Consider the following 16,921-nt stretch of genomic DNA (forward strand, 5'->3'; position numbering starts at 1 on the left):
AGTAACTAAAATGAACTCAGCTCAAAGAAGTATCAGACAAGGACGACGGTGGTTGATAGAGAAGAGCGGTGCTTAGGTCACTGCGCTGTTTGCTAAATTATTAAATAATGCCAAGTAGAAGCAGCAGTTTGACTGCATGCGGTGCATGCTTCATGTCAGGAAGTCCACTGCCATTAAATCCTATGTTTTTTTTCTCCTTTGTGACAAAGCAAATCAAAGTTTGCCTTAAAAAGCAAAGCAGCATGTTTCTATCATTGTGTTTCATCCAGATCTTTATTGCTGCCACCCTGTTTTGTCACCATGGCTTTAACATTTTATATTCCTGTCATACCATCACCACATGGGCCGCCTGGTTGCCATGGATACAACCCATGTGGCGCCCCCATACTCCTGCTCCTTTTTCGCCCCCTGTCTGTATATTTTCCATCAAGCCTGTCCAGATTAAAGCAGCCTTATGTTTTAACCACTCATACAGCAACACAACTAAATGCTGCGCGAAGCTGTTGAAACCATTAACAGAGCAAACATGAAGCTTGATGTTGCGAATGTGTCAGAGCAATGCAACTGTTTCTTAGCTAACTCTAGAAGATTCTCTCATGAATAATGGCAGTCCATTAACTGTTAAAGCTAATTTCGTCCCTCATGAAGGCCAGGAAATTAGTGAACACATGGAACTTGTTTTTTTTTTGTTTTTTTTAAAGAATCTCAGCTCAGCTGATCTGTGTTTAAATTTGTGGTATAAACCACAAATGTTTGACTTTAAACATAATGAATTTTCTTGGATTGTACAGATTTTTCAAATCCTCATCCAGTATTTCGCATAGCGTCCATCATAGAGTTTCATACTACAGATCAGTGTTTCCCAACCTAATTTCCCTGAAGACCTCCTTCATGTAACCACCAAAAAGCTGTGGACCCACCTGCCCCACCCTGTGTAGACCACACTTTGTTTTATGCTTTCCTTACCTAGCTTCTGACCAAATAATATGTTTAAAACAAAATTAGGATAACTATCAACATATAGCCTTACTTTTAATTTGAAAAAATGGACAAATTATCTGCACTGTGGTGCTTCTCAGACATGTTTCTGTAATGAAATGTTGCAGGAAAAATCAGGATTAGTGGAGTAGTTCATGTTTATCCTGAACTACTCCATTACTGCAGCTCTTCCATCTCATTAAATCATACAGCACATGGACTAAAACTGAGTAGATGCACAAGATGTGGCCTTATAAGTGGCTTTTTTTTTTTTGTGACAATGGATATTATATATACTATATTGCAGATTTTTGTTGACCCCCATTTGTGCACTTTGGGACCTGGTTACAAAACTTATGGCATTTTAGGAGTTCAAAAAGTACAAAAGTAAGGCAGGTAAACATGCAATCAATGAAAACTTATACATTGTAAGTTTTAAATTGAAATGACTTTTCCTTCATGAGCTAATGTCCATCTTCGTTTTGGTCTCATGATGCTGGACATTAAGAGACAACAAATCAGATCAGAGCTTAAACAAAAATAAAGTGAAACATCTTCAGCAGTAATAAGAACCACAAAAAGGTTCCTACTGACAGAGAACACCACTTGAGTCCCCCTTGACCTCAATTACTGTTATGTGACAACTTCGGACGAGAAAAGATGCGAATGAGAGGCTTCCACTTTTTCACTGGTGTGGGGAAAAACCCGTCAGATGCTCTACTTTTTATTTTTCTATCAGCATTTGAGTTCTTCTGCAGTATGTGCAACTCTTCACAGTATTGCTTGCCGTTATTTTCACCTTTGACCCAGCAAAGCAGCAACGTAGACTGCAGTCAGGCAGGCAGCGCATGCTGTCAGGAGATCAGACACGTTGAACTCAAATCCCTGAGTTTAATCCAATTATTTGGCCCTAAATAGCCTTGTTTCTGAGACAGGGAGGCTACATCATCCTTCAGTCACAGCTAGTTTGGGAACAAAGTGTTTTCATAGCAAGAAACTCACCAGAAAGTTTTGATCACCTCATCCACACCACACATTCACTTAGCTGGTCATTTCCTGAAGTACTTTAAAATAAATGTTTCAATGTTTATTTTTTATGTTTTCTCTTTAAGTTAATGGGGAGGATCAAGCATGGCTGCTTTTGCAAAGTTCAACCAGAGTTGTGCGATCACACTGAACGCTTAGTGTCATCTTAAACTCAAAAAGGGTTTTTTTTGTTGTTTGTTATGTTTTTTTCCCACAGTGAATACCAGTTTGTCATTATTTGTCATGACTGTTACTCACATTCAGTATTTCACAGCGTTACTCTCAGTACAGTAGCGTGTGAGGTGTAGTATATCTGGTGGTTCAACCACACCTTCTTCCATCATTCTGTCAGCAACACAACAAAACATGGAAAAAGCTGACGGCTGGAAATGAATGGCAGGTGTGTGTGTGTGTGTGTGTGTGTGTGTGTTACTGGCTGAGTCACAGTTCCCTCCTTTTACTTACCTCCTTATACCTATTTGCCTATTTGCTTTGTAAGGCTTGTTATTACCACTCCTGGCCCTCTGGTGCCAGCCGGAGTGTGTGTGGACCACATTTGTGTAATGTGTAGGTGTGTGTGTGTGTGTGTGTGTGTGTCCTCACTCCCTGTTCCCGTTTGGCTTAATGACTGTGTAGAGGAACACTTGATGTGCTCTGTTACCTGAGTTGGCCGCACCCAGCTTGCTGTTTCACAGAGAGAGAATTATTTGAGCACTGCAGAAAAAACGTGTGTAAGGGTGTGTATGTGTCTGTTAAGGCTTTCAGCTTTTGAAAAGGATTTCATGTACTCACCAGTGCCAGTAATGCCAGTTTTATTGTTTGAGTTGCTAATGGTGAACACACGTAGCTTTGCTTTGAGGAAAGTAGTGTTGTAACACTCTGAGGTTTCATTATACAGGAGATGTTCATGTTTTCTTTCAGTGCAAAGCAGATGTTCAATTCCTGAAACTGAAAGGAATTCACCGTAACTATCCATCCATTCATCCATTTTCTCAACCGCTTGGTCCAGTTGGGAGAGCGGCAGGGTACACCCTGGACAGGTCGCCAGGGTCACCAGAACTATCTTTATCTCTACAACCATACAGATTTGGTCAAGCTGAGACTAAGAAGAAATGTTTCTGAATCCAGTGCTGCAGGGCAAGCCGACACCTGTCTGTATGTGAGATGTTGTGCAATGACAGTGTATTTCCAACCGTAAAACAGCTTAGAGTGAAGGACAAGAGTAAAAGGTTCAAGGTTTCAAAAAGCTCCGTAATTCTGATTATCAGCCATAAGTCAGCCACATAGTTTGTCCTTATGAACGCAGTTGGTGTCCTGCATCGACTTGCATGTTGAACTGTTCTTTAACAAACATGTTCACAAGCACAGTAAAGAAAAATGAAAAAGCAATGAAAGACTTTAGAAATAGTCTGCTTTTTTTTTTTTTTTTTTAAATTTCTCATACAGAATTAGTTCTTTACTATAGTTATAGCGGTCCACAATAAACCACTTTAAACTGGTGATATAAATCATTGCATAGTTTAGATATTTATTGATAAATAAAACACATGTGAATAAACAAACAAACAAACACAGGAAGCTTCTGCTGATGTGAACCATTTCTCACCAATCAATAAATTAATGAATCCTAAAGTCAATAATAATTAAGTGGTTCTTAGGAGTAATGACTTTTTTTTTTCTTCTTTTTTTTTTTACATTTTCACCATGGATTTTTAGCATAAAATTGTTTCATGCAGACCCTGTGGACTAGGTACACAGATATGCATTATGTCCATCTCAGAAACGTCATACACAAGATTAAATAATAATAATAATAATAATAATATTATTATTATTATTATTATTATTAACAACAACAACAATAATAATAATAACAAAAGGCAAGGAAAATATATTTATAGGGGACATTTCCAAAAAAAACAACAACTCAATGTTCCTTACAGCAAACACAAATAAAACCATATAAAACAATAAAACAATAAAAAACAGAAATAAAAAAGCATTTAAAAAGCAATGAAAAGTTTAAAGCATATGGTACAGAATTTACAAAAAGTTGAGCTTCCATAAGCACAACTAATGAAAAATGTCCCAAACATCGCCAAACTAGACATTTGTCTCACATCATCAGGCAGACTGTTCCAGACTTTAGCTGCATAGAACTGAAACACAGCCTCACCATGTTAAGTCCGGACTCTGGGAACTACCAGGAGGTTACTCCCAGAGTTTCTCAGAGCCCGAGGTAGTTCATATTGTTCCAACATGTCAGAAATATACATCAGCGCTAGACTTTTAAAGGACTTGTACACAAGCAGAGCTATTTAGAAGCCAGTTCTCTGGGCAACAAGAAGCCAGTGCAGAGACTTTAGCATTAGGATAATATGATTGTATTTCCTGGCTGTACTCGGGACTCAAGCAGCATCATTTTTAATATACTGCAGTTTTCTAGACTCATTGATACACGCCAGTGAACAAACCATTACAATAATCTAATCTGCTAGAGATAAATGCGTGAAGTAGTCTCTCTAAATCAAGTTTGGACACTATTCCTTTGATTTTAGCTAAATTTTCCAAGTGGTAAAAGGCTGCTGATGTTATTGATTTATTTTGGGTGGTGAAATTGATGTCTGCATCCATTATTATCCACAGATTTCTAGCATGGTGGCGTAGTGGTTAACACTGCAGCCTCACAGCAAGAAGGTTTCTGCTTCGAGCCTCGGCTGGGGTTGAACAGCGGCCTTTCTGTGTGGAGTTTGCATGTTCTCCCCATGCATGTACAGGTTCCCTCTTGCTACTCCAGCTTCCCCCCACCCCTAAGACATGCATGTTAGGTTGATTGCTATGGTTAATTTATCACTTATATTTCATCACTACATCTAAGTTTGGATCAAAGCATCTGCCAAGTGACCAAAGAATTGAATTGAATAGAATAATACAGCTGTGATTCTGCAAAGAAATTGCAAAAGATGCTGCAAGGCATCATGATTTATAGTCTGCCACTCTTATAGTCTGTTATAGTCTCCTCTTGTTTCGGAGAACTCCCCATATATGAAGATATCTTAGCAGATAATGTCAGCGTTGATGTAAAGCAGAAAGTTCAACAGACATTATGTTACAATGATCCTTAATGTGAAAAAAATCTGTTTAATGACTTCAGAACAAGACCAGACTATAAAGGACCATCTACTAATAACTATAACAACATGGTTGTGAATATAATGCCAGTTCAAAGCAGTGACAGATTTCACAGCATGACTGTGATGCCAGTGAAAGCAGCGGATGATGTCACTGGGGTCACTTTTTAAACCACTGAAATGAATGTCAGTCAAAGTACGACAAGGATCCTGTCCTCTCCTCCCTGATGCTGAAAGATGTACAGCTTCAAGTGTTCACTCCATACCTCATTCGCTCATTCATTTTCTGTTAATTTAAACTGGAATTAAGTTAGAGTGAGTGTGACGTGAATGGTTCTGTGTCTGTGTTGGGCCTGCGATGAACTGGTGACCTGCCTCTTGCCCAGTGATTGCTGGGATAGAATCCAGCTTCCACACGACCCTTAATTGGAAGCGGTTAAGAAAATGAATCCATAGATGGATGGACAGAATAAAGTAATGTCACATACTTTGGTTTTCTGCCTGCATTTTATATGTGAGCTTATTTAGGATGTGGGAAACACTTTTCTTCTGAACTCATCAACTCTTTGCTGTCAGCTGCTACTTCATTTAACTCGCTAAAAGGTTGGAAATTTGACATTCAGTGCAAAGAAAAGTCTCAGTTTAAGTCCCACACATTTCCATGTGGTCTCTGGTATTGACAGAGTCTCTGACGTGCATCCTGTTTGATAAGTGCCAGGAAGTCATTAAATCATTAATATTGATGCGTGAAGCATGAATAAAATATAAAAAATTTCTCCTCTGATGAAGTTAGTTGACATAACTCTGTTCAATTCCCCTCATTACTATTTTCTTTTCAGCATGGTGTGAACTCTCACCCTCTTTCTGTTCAACATGGCAGTTACATAAAGCTAAATTCTGGGTCTGGGTACAACTGGAGCTGCATGGTGTCTGCAGCAAAATGGATGCTCACATTGTAGTCATTACAGCTGCTGTTAAAATATTTTCTTGATGTGGTCGCCCCTCAGCTCAGCAGAGATGTTTGTGGCCTGATACCAGTAAACTCTTTCACATCAGTCATCATGACTTTGCTAAAGCAGCCCCATCAGGAAAAATGATCCAAAACAACTCCTGGAGGCCGTAACAATGACTGCAATAAATGCTTGATCACTTAAACCCCATCTGCATGTGTGTTAAAGTGTCTTCATAATATAAAGGGTTTTAGTAAGTCTTCATTCATCAATAATTCATGTCAAACTCTAGGTAGTTCTTGTGGGTCCAGTTAGATGCAGCTGAAAAGAGGCCGCTGGGAGGATTCGGAAGGATGTTTATTCCATACATAAAAACCATGCTAACTCTTAAGGCCTCAGTTTTCTAAAGAAACAACAACCCCCTCGGACATAACAGACTTTAACAAAAGGCAGAGGTGCCGCAGTGCCAAAGAGGGGAGTCGTCCTCAGTCTTATCTTGCCTATCTGCTGCAGTTGCTGATTTTGTACATTACATTAGGAAGGTTTGATCATATGCTCAATGCTCAGTGGTTATAGACGATGTTGTGTTGAAATTCTCTGTTTGCTGTTACATCTCGTGCCTCACCTGTTATATTTTCTGCAAGCAGGTGTTCACATGAACCTAAATTGTTGTCATGAGAGAGCAACTGAGTGCAATGTGACAAAGTGTGGCACAGAGAAAAAAAAGGACGGAGATCAGTGGCTAATTACTATTCAGACTGAGTGCCTGCAGGGTAAAAGGAAAGAGCAGCCTCACCACAATTCAAATAATCCGACGCTAGAAAGTATGAGAGTGTTTGAGGCTGAGAGGAGGCACAGCTTTGATGTTTCTTCATTTAGCTGGTGGAGAATAAAAAAAAAAAACAAAACGGAGAGGTGTTCTCTCATTACACCAGAAGGAAAGAGGAGCGCTGTGGAAATCACATATGAAGCTCAATACTGAAATAGTGTGATTGTGACCTCCGCCATTGGGACAGACATGACTGGGTCACTCTGGGAAAGTGGGTTAACAAGTCCGGCCCTCTCCTGCTTGATGGAGTTGTGCTCGGACTCTTAAGCAGATTTCATTCACTGCTTTTTTTGAGTGTAAATTGTGAGCACCAGCGTGTTCATTTTCATATTATCGTTCTAACATGTTTACCTGCAGTTTCACGGATAAATTGCACTCGTCTTGCAGAGGTTTAACCCTTCATCTCCAGCTGCTGGTGTCTGACGGTGCAAGCTCTACAAAAACAGATGAAATCCAAATCATCCAGATGGAAGAGTGATTACATTGAGTTTCATTTAATGCCACGCTAACCCCTCCCCCCCATCTCCGACTCCATCCCTCTCTCTCAGTCTTTCTGCAGAGAAACTGCCTGTTCACACAAGCTAAAAATAAATCATGTGACTGAGTGCGGCCAACTGTACTCTTCATGCATTACTTATGGAAGTGTTTTCTTTTCTTTCTTTTTTTTTTTTTTTCCTGAAGAAAAAAGCTCCCTGGTCCCCGACAAGAAATTATGTTGGAGAAGGCTGTCAGGCGAAATCCTCTACAGGATGTGCAAACAGGAGCTCTGTTGCTATTCCTTGTGTGTCCATAGTCATGCTGCAGCATTGGGATTTTTCTGTCTCGATGTGTAAAAACGCTTAAGGATGCTGTCTTGGCTTAAAGCTCGCAAATAGAGGTATATATACATATATATATATATATATATATATATATATATATATATATATATATATATATATATATATGTATATATATATATGTATATGTATATGTGTATATATATATATATATGTATATATATTTATATATATATATATATATATATATATATATATATATATATATATATATATATATATATATATATATGTATATGTATATGTGTATATGTATATGTGTATATATATATATATATGTATATATATTTATATATATATATATATATATATATATATATATATATATATATATATATGTATATGTATATGTATATGTGTATATGTATATGTGTATATATATATATATGTATATATATTTTTATATATATATATATATATATATATATATATATATATATATATATATATGGGATATTATTAAGCTTATCGCGGGTATTCCAGGGAAAAATTGGGTTAAAGGTAAAAATTGGTGGAGCTGTCGTCAGCAATGTTGGTCTAGTTTGAGCTCCCACATTTTGTGTCCCTAAGAGCACATTAATATTGTTTCTGTGCAAATATGGATTCATTTCTATTTGTGCAAACTCAGCAGCTTTTCTCAAAGACTAGATTTGCAGTTTTTAATGTCATTCTTTGACATCGACGGATTCCCCAGATGTAGTTTCCTCACAGCAGTGTCAATCCAGATACAGATGACAGAATCCTAAAGTCATTCGTTTTTATTTTGGCATCAATGGTCAGGGGAAGGGTTGAGTTGTGTGCGTGTGTGGGTAACGTGTGTGTGTGTGTGTGTGTGTGTGTGTGTGTGTGTGTGCGTTTTTAAGTGTGAAACTGTTTTTAATTTTTTAATGTTAAGCATTTTGATATGCTTTTGTATGAAAAGTGGTATACAAATAAAGTTTGATTTGATTGATTTGATTTTCATTTGCAAATTATATTCTTAATTTTCAGGTAAGATTTTAAGTAGAGGTAAGATATAATGTTGTTTATTCCATGAAGACTGACTGTAAGTCAGCCTTTAAACAAAAAACCCTGAACAGCTTTTGAATTCGGCTGTAGCTCAGGAAGAAGCGCAGTTGTCCTTCAACTGGAAAGTTGGGGGATCGATTCCCCTGACTAAATATGCCAAAGTGTCCTAAGGCAAGACACTGAACTCCAAGCTGCCCCCTGATGTGCCTATCGGGGTATGAGTGTATGTGTGAATGTGACAAGTAGTGTAAAGTGCTTTGAATGGTTTGCATGACTAGAAAAGTGCTATAAGTACAAGTCCATATACCAAATCATCCCCATACAACTCAATAGAAATGAGTACACCTATTTAACCTTTTTTTGCCACTGTTACAGATAAAAAAAACTTCATTTTGGGGGATTTTATTGGAAATTATTGCTTTTACCCAGAAGGAAAACACGATTTATTGAAAATATCTTTGTTCTGTGTCTTCAAAATGATGACATAAATTTTTCCTAATGCCGCTTCAGGCTTTAGAGATGCGTGAAAATGTTTTGTTGGGTCTATAGGGACATACATACATACTTACACACACACACATATTTATATATAAAAGGGCAAAACTGTTTGTGTATAGCTTGTTTTATCATCATACTTTGGTTTTATCATATTAGCAAGTATAAGGTCCAATGACTTGTAACAGTTATTTGCCAGTGTAACTTACAAAGATCAATGTATACTGCACCCTGCAGAAGTAGTTGCGTTGCTGACTACATGTCTAGATGCCAGAAAATCCTTGTCTAATCTCTGTCATCCTCTTTTGTGAAACTTAGAAAAGACAACATCTGGGTCATGAGGCCTTTGCGTTTCAGCGTACTGAAATATTGTTGTTTTTTTTATTTCAGATTAAAGCTTATAGTTTCAAGAGGTGATATTGTAAAGTGTGATCAGATCCTGACTGATTAACATTTTCATAGAAACATATTCAACACCCTCATTCAGATTTGGTGTTACTGAATCACCATAATTCATTCAGCTGACATTAAACATTAAACTACATCGTAGAAACAATAAACAGCAAGCCAGATGGTAAATTTATGCCATTAATTAAATAAAGCTAGAGTAACTTCCTAATCAGAAAATATCACAATATCGAACAACATGGAATAACATTAAATCATTTAAAACCAAATCTGCAAACATTGTAAATGTTTAGTGAAAATACATCAAAATAAAAAAAAATTATATGATACAATTCATATACTAACACAAAACAATTAAAAGTTTTAAATCCAGTTTTTTTTTTAAATATCCAGAAGTTACAACAGTGATTAAGGACCTTATTTTATCTCAGATATTAAGTGCAAAAAAAAAAAAACTCTCAAAGATTGCATAATAAGTAAGGGCTTTATAAATAAAAAGGCGGTGTTGTGCATTTCTTAGAGATAAAATCATATAAGTTAACTACATTAAATACAACCACATGTCCCATAAGCATCACCTGTAAAAAGCTGTGTGCAGAACACACACATAGCATTACTGAGGTCTGAGACTGACATGAAAACTATCTCAATAACCTTTTTTTCTATAAAATATAATAATTTGAGATAATTAAGATGATATTTCAGTTCCTCATCGTTGAATCAGTCATCGTGACAGAGTCTGAGAGGAGCTGAAAAGCAGCCTTATGATTAATACTGTTTTGCTTCTCACTGCTACGAGCAAAGTGAGGGCGGCATCTGATGATGGCTTTTTCATGCGTCTGAAAATCTGACAGCTTTACCCACAGAGGAGTTTGGCAGCGTTATTGCATGGCGTCAGAGTCAGCAGAGAGCCTATGTTGAGTCTGGTGGGATGGAGGAAGATGCAGATGGGCTGTCAGCAGGAGGGATTGAAGGGGGCGTTTACTGGACACTGCGTTTGACTACAACTTGACTCAAGTTCAAGTCATCCCGTGACTCGGGATTCCTCTTCCTCTTTCCCCCGGATGTATGATCACTCCCTTCTGACTTCCTGGCCTCCCCCTTCTCATCATTATCACCATCATCTTTCCCTCCTTTGTTCTCTTTGCATTTCTGTTTCATCTCCCTGTGTCTCCTCTGCAATCATACCTCTTGGTTTTCTCTCACTGTCTCTGAATCCTCCGTTTTCTTGCCCACGCTTCCGTATGTGTCCAGAATTAGTCTTGTTTTGTTTTTCACTTCATTGAGGCTGGCACTGAGCCACATCTTTGACGCCCGCAGCTATCTCGAGAGATTACTGCAACACTGTGTGCATCCATCTGTTTTCATCCTCTTCCTTTCTATCTTTTCTCTTATCGCTCTTACTCCCTCCTTCATTACAGTTGTTGTATTTGAACTGATGGCTTTCTTCAGACTCATCAGTCCAAGTGCAGAAAAGTTGCTCATTGATGTAGAATAGTTTAGCGTTTGGTATTTATTGAGCACATTTGTCTGAATTTTATTAACATTTTGGGGGTTTTTTTTCAGGTGACATCACACAGAAGGGCTATGAGAAGAAAAGGACGAAACTCCTGGCTCCTTACATAATCCATACTCCAGGTACGAACTGATCACATGATTTTAAAATCCTTTTTGATCACACTCAAAGTATTTTTCATTATATGTAAATGCAAACAAGATGTAGATTTTAGCCTTTGCTTTGTTGACATCTCAATTTAACCACAAGACAGTCACAGCTGATTTTTTTTAAACAAACTAAACTAAATTTTTCTCTGCAGAGATTAAATATTTTTGGTCACCATCCTACTGTGAACTCACTTAGCAACATTTGTAAACTCACACATCTGTAGAGCAGGCATCTCCTTGCCAGTGATGCCAGTGATGCAGCTGAGCTATGCAGTAAACATGCAAGTGGGAGATGGATCAGATCAATCCTACAACTGTGACAGTGGTGCATCATTTAGTCCAGCCTTTCTCAAACTGGGGGTCCTGACCCTATGGGGGTCCCAATGTGATTTCAGGGTGTCACCTGAAGTTTATCAAATAAATCTTGGATTTTTTATTAGAGCAGTTAAAATTAATGTGTGAATGCAAAACGAATAGACTTTGGAAACAACACAATAACATGTTAGTTTTACATAAACAAAGTATAAACAAAGTAATTACTCTTGCCATATTAAAAATACAAATTTAGCATTTTTTCAGCAAGACAAGCTGGTTTTAAGCATGGAGGTGCTCCTCACAGTGATGAACTGAATCCACTATTAAAAACTTTATACTCCTTATTTATGAGGATTCTGACAGTTTTTAAACCTTACATTTAGGTGCGTTGCGATCACCAATGTATGTATGTATCTTGGGGGTCGTAGCTTTAAGAGTTTGGGAACGACTGCATTAGTCTCAGATTTCCTGGTCAAACTTTGTGAAATAACCAGGTGACAAATGAGGTTTGGTAGTCCACAACATTTTTTCAAAAAACGACTATCTGATACAAACATATCCAGCCTCTGAATTACCTTTACTATGACTAATTAAATGATTTTATTCAGACATGTCCTGTAAATTACCCAGAAGATACATTATCCATAAAATCTAGTTCCACGGGGTCTTCAAGTACTCTCGTACATCACCAAATCAAGGTTTAAGTCTTATTTCCACTGTGTGATGAAGAGGTTCCACTCCTTGGGGACTACTTGGAATGGAAACCAGACTGTTCAGAGAAATGGTCGCTGAAGCTATCACTAAGTTTACCTCTTACCTCTTGTACTAAGGCATGTTTGTTGTGCTTGTTTGACAGTGTCGCCCCCTCAGAATGATGTACAGCCTCCTGCTCCAAGCTCCTCCAGTCACGCCCCTCCCCCTGTCAGCTCATCCCGGTACCGTGAACGTCGGACTCGCAGAACACATCGCAGTGGGGGAACCAGAGATGACCGCTACAGATCAGGTCAGCATCAAAAACCTAGACTGCATCCTGCGTCCTGTATTCCTTACAGCTCTGATGGGCTTGCGTCAGCTTCACCTCTTGAGCCAGCCTGTTTTTAAGATCAGACTCCCGGCTGTCTCAGAGGGGCCAATTATACCAGAGCAAATTGGAAATCTGTTTTTGTGAGGGCAGTTCAGTTTTGCAGCTGGGGAAGCCATCAGCTTGGACCCCCGCTTCTGACTACGGAGTGATGTCACCGCCTGGCTATGTGTGCCAAAGCTGCATGGACAGCAGAATAATACGAATCTGGAGTGGAAGAACCTGACTCTGCAAAACTGAGCTGAGGAGTTGAGGTGAAAGAGCACAAAACACACATGGAAGAATTATTAGAGGATGTTCATTGAGGTTAACATTATGATAAATAATCTGTCTCCAGATTGATGCTGTGCTGTTTCTTGTCTTTTAATGGGAAACACCCGCATACTCCAGCAGGCTAAGTATAAAAACAGACTCTTCTAAAGTCTGTCAGTTTTAGTCTAATTAGATTCTTCCGACAGAGAAACAACTTAGTTGTATTTAATCATATAAGATAATTAAAAAATTTAAGACAGAAGACATAGGCTTCAACCAAAGATCAGGAGAGAAGACAAAGCCTAAAATGAGATTGGGTCAAAATGTCCTTATCTTTCTATTAAAGTGCTAAAAGCTTTACAATGATGATAAAAAAAATTTTAAGAACATTTGTGTTTAATTAATTATTTTTCTCTTGCATTAATAGGATATGTTTGAGGAATATACATTGCCAGAAAGCCTTGTTAGTCACCTTTACAATGAGCTATAAGAAATTACCAATTGGTATTATTAAAATTTTTAAATAATAGCCCAATCACAAATTTCCTTTTTTTTTGTGGCCAGTGATTATACTGTGCACACATCTTTTGGTCAAACGGAAAAGACACAGTCTTCATAATTTTTTATCATTTTTATCAATATGTCTGTATAATATGTTGTGTACACGCTTTGCGATGGACTGGCGACCGGTCCGAGGTGTACGATGCCTCTCGCCCAATAAATGCTGGAAGAGACTCCAGCTTCCCAGCGACCCTGATTGGACTAAGCAGTTAAGAAAATGGGTTGGATGGATGGTGTGTATACATTAGGGGTGGAAAAATCAAATCGAAAATCTGGATTTTTTTTGCTTCACAATTTTAAAATAGATTTTTTGTTAAAAAATCTATTTTTTTTCTGAATAAAAAAATTAATCTACTATAAAATTTATGTCATTTTGATTGTTTTTATTGATCTTTTAACTTGTCTTCTTGGGCATTATAGCAGCAGAATGATGGTCTGGCTACTGTGTTGTTTTTTCCTAATAGAAATGAAGAAAAATGAAGAGCAAAAATAAGTTTTTTTTTACTTTTTTTTGTTTTTAATCTACAAAAATCAGCAAAATCAAAGAATTGTGAGAATTGCAATTTAAATCAAATCGGCACCTAAAAAATCGGAATCGAATCGAATCGGGACAAAAGCATATCATCACAGCCCTAGTATACATCATGCACAATATATTCCTATTTAACTGTATTGTACATTATATGTTCAATGGAGATTTTTCCTCTCATTCTAAATGACAAATATGGAAAATGCCCAGTCAGGGATGGTACATAAACTATTAAATACCATCATCATAAAAGTTGTATGCAACAAGCCATAGTACAGGCTGTAAATATCTCTGTGTTGCTGAGTGGTTATCTTAACTGGTCATGTGTTTATAGTAAGTGCTAAAAAACTGAAGTTATTAGTCGTAATATTCATCATTTTCATTACCCCATTCTATAATTAACATAATGTTTAATTGAACACAAAATAAACTGAGGTTTGTAGGAATCTCTGTGGTTTTGCAGATGTGTAGCAGTAAATTTAATTTACCAGCAATGCAGCTGGAAACACCTCATCCTGAAATAGTTCGTGATGATCCAGTCAGTAGCTGCTTAAACCTTTCTTTTTATGCCTTTGTGTTTTGTGCTGAACTTTCATAGCAGCTCATCCAAAAATGCAATATTTTATTCAGAAATGCTGCAGTTTTTTTAAAGCTACTGAAATGATATGCTGCTGTGAGAAACAGAAACCTGACAGGCCGCTCTGAGAACGCAGCTCTCAGCTTGGCTAGGAGATGACTCTTCTGTGACGTGCCAATTTCACAGCCAAACATGTCAGAAATATGTGGATACTTCTTCCAAAACAAAAGGGAATTTTGACCAATTTTTACTTCATTTCATTCATTACAGTTAGAAAGTTATCTGCATCGTCTTGCTTAGAAACAAATAGGTTGGAAGAATATCAGAGACTGTCTCTGGAGGATCCTTGATAGTGGAGGAAAGTGATGGTCATTTTATCGACTGGACAGCTTCTTAGTTCCTGGCTTTCTCCCGTTTTTATGCCTCTTAAAAACAAGCCACTGGAATGGTTTTTGATGCTGCTGTCTTTGTGCTTAAAAATTCTTGTCCTATAAACAAGTTCAAGTTTGCTTCACATGCATCAAACACCACAATGCACTCACGCTAGCTGCCCACTTGTGTCCGTGTTGACTGGAGATGGAGTAATTGACAAAACCTCCATAAACACACCTGCTGTGCTTATCAGCACGGCGACAGGCTGCATCCTCTATCTTCCCGGACATGTGTGAGGAGTCAGCCTCTGCTGACGCTCCAGGGTGAGGGAGGACTTGTGCACATTATGAGAAAGAATGATTTAGCCCATAGCAGTCTGTTCAGGAGAGTGCCGGTTATGTAATTATGGTCCCCGCTGCTGCTGTGGAGTGGGCTGTGTTGATGATTTATTTAAATTACAAAACAGATTTTTTTTTTCAAATTCATTTATTTTTACTGACATAATAAATGGTTGTTTGTTGTTTGTTTTGGATTTGCTTCTCCATATGCGGTCTTTTGGTTTACATTTTGCCAGATGGTTCACGTGGTACTTTTTAATGCGCCTGTGGGTGTAATCAAGTGAAAGCGAGTGTGTGTTTATTGCTCAGTGCATTTTTATGTGTGTAGGCATGTGAGTGGGTTAATACACAGCTTTGTTCACTCCTTGCAGTTTCCTGCTTCAGTGGGGAACATGGTCATCTTCTTACTCCTCATAATCTTAGTGGAACAAAGCTATGATGCTGCTATTAAAAATGAGAACGGTTAACAAACCTGCAGCTTGTCATCATTCAAACAGAAGGAACGCTTCTTTCATCTGATTATTAAATCTTATTGTTTCCCCTGTCCATATAATCAATAACTTACCAGTTTAATCTACTGAATAAATAACCTTTATATTTTCTTCCAACTGGGTGAATAGAAGAAATGCTCCATTGCAATAATATAAACCATAAAAGCTGTACATTCAAACAGAAGGAACGCTTCTTTCATCTGATTATTAAATCTTATTGTTGCCCCTGTTTATATAATCAATAGCTTACCAATTTAATCAACTGAAAAAATAAGTTTTATATTTTCTTCCAGTTGGGTGAAAAGAAGAAATGCTCCATTGCAATAACATAAAAGCTGTACTACAAGCAAAGGCCTCATCCTAGTTGTCATCTTTGGCCTTGTCCATTCGTTTACCTCCACCAAGGAGGTTATGAGTTTTTTGGAAATGTGAAAAGGAAGAACTTATTAAATTTTGGTGGCGATCCGGATACCCATTTGGATCCAGGAACTTTTTTAAAGGATTCTTTAACATTGCGCTTGGCAGAAGTTTGCGCTCTCCGAGTGCTTTTCTAGTTTCTCTTGTTCAAATAACGTGGTTTAAATTAGCAGCAACTATGCTAGCTACGCATGCTAGTTAGCATGACTGCTGGGTGGGCAGTTTCTGTCATTAACAAACATGTAGACAGCGCATTGGATCCTGCCTCATATGTCAACTACTATATTGATCCTGGGAATTATGTTTAACAGGGAAAATGGACAAATGTTATATGTTAGACTAAATAAATAACTTTGAACACTTGATCCCTAAAAGGAAAGGGCTCCTTAACTCTGTGTAATGGAGGTTTTATGCCAAGGAAAGGTATTGGAAATACGCGTGTAATGTCAAGAATTATGTAGGTGTGGAGACCCAAATGCAGTAACAGAGAGGTATGAGGCAGACGGGATGCAGGAACAGGCTTTTATCCAAATGACAAACTCAACAGAAGACAGGACAGAAACATCACAGGCAATACAGACAAGCAAAACACAACACAACGAACCAGCAGTGGGAACAGAAACCAAGGTGTAAAAATACAGGGAAACAGAAGATGACAC

The 16,921-nt window shown here is 37.8% G+C and overlaps 1 protein-coding gene across 1 annotated transcript in view; it reads left to right on the forward strand.

Moving 5' to 3' along the window:
- dip2bb (disco-interacting protein 2 homolog Bb) overlaps window positions 1–16,921 on the forward strand; it is a gene marked incomplete at both ends in the record, with an annotated part of 46,426 nt that overhangs the window by 8,747 nt on the left and 20,758 nt on the right. The window contains 2 exons of the mRNA XM_079242519.1: window positions 11,231–11,302; window positions 12,501–12,647. Of these exons, the coding sequence (XP_079098645.1) occupies window positions 11,231–11,302; window positions 12,501–12,647 (219 nt within the window). The remainder of the gene's footprint in view (window positions 1–11,230; window positions 11,303–12,500; window positions 12,648–16,921) is intronic.

This window comes from Telmatherina bonti (assembly GCF_933228915.1).
Source record: "Telmatherina bonti genome assembly, chromosome: 6".
Taxonomy (NCBI): Eukaryota; Metazoa; Chordata; class Actinopteri; order Atheriniformes; family Telmatherinidae; genus Telmatherina; species Telmatherina bonti.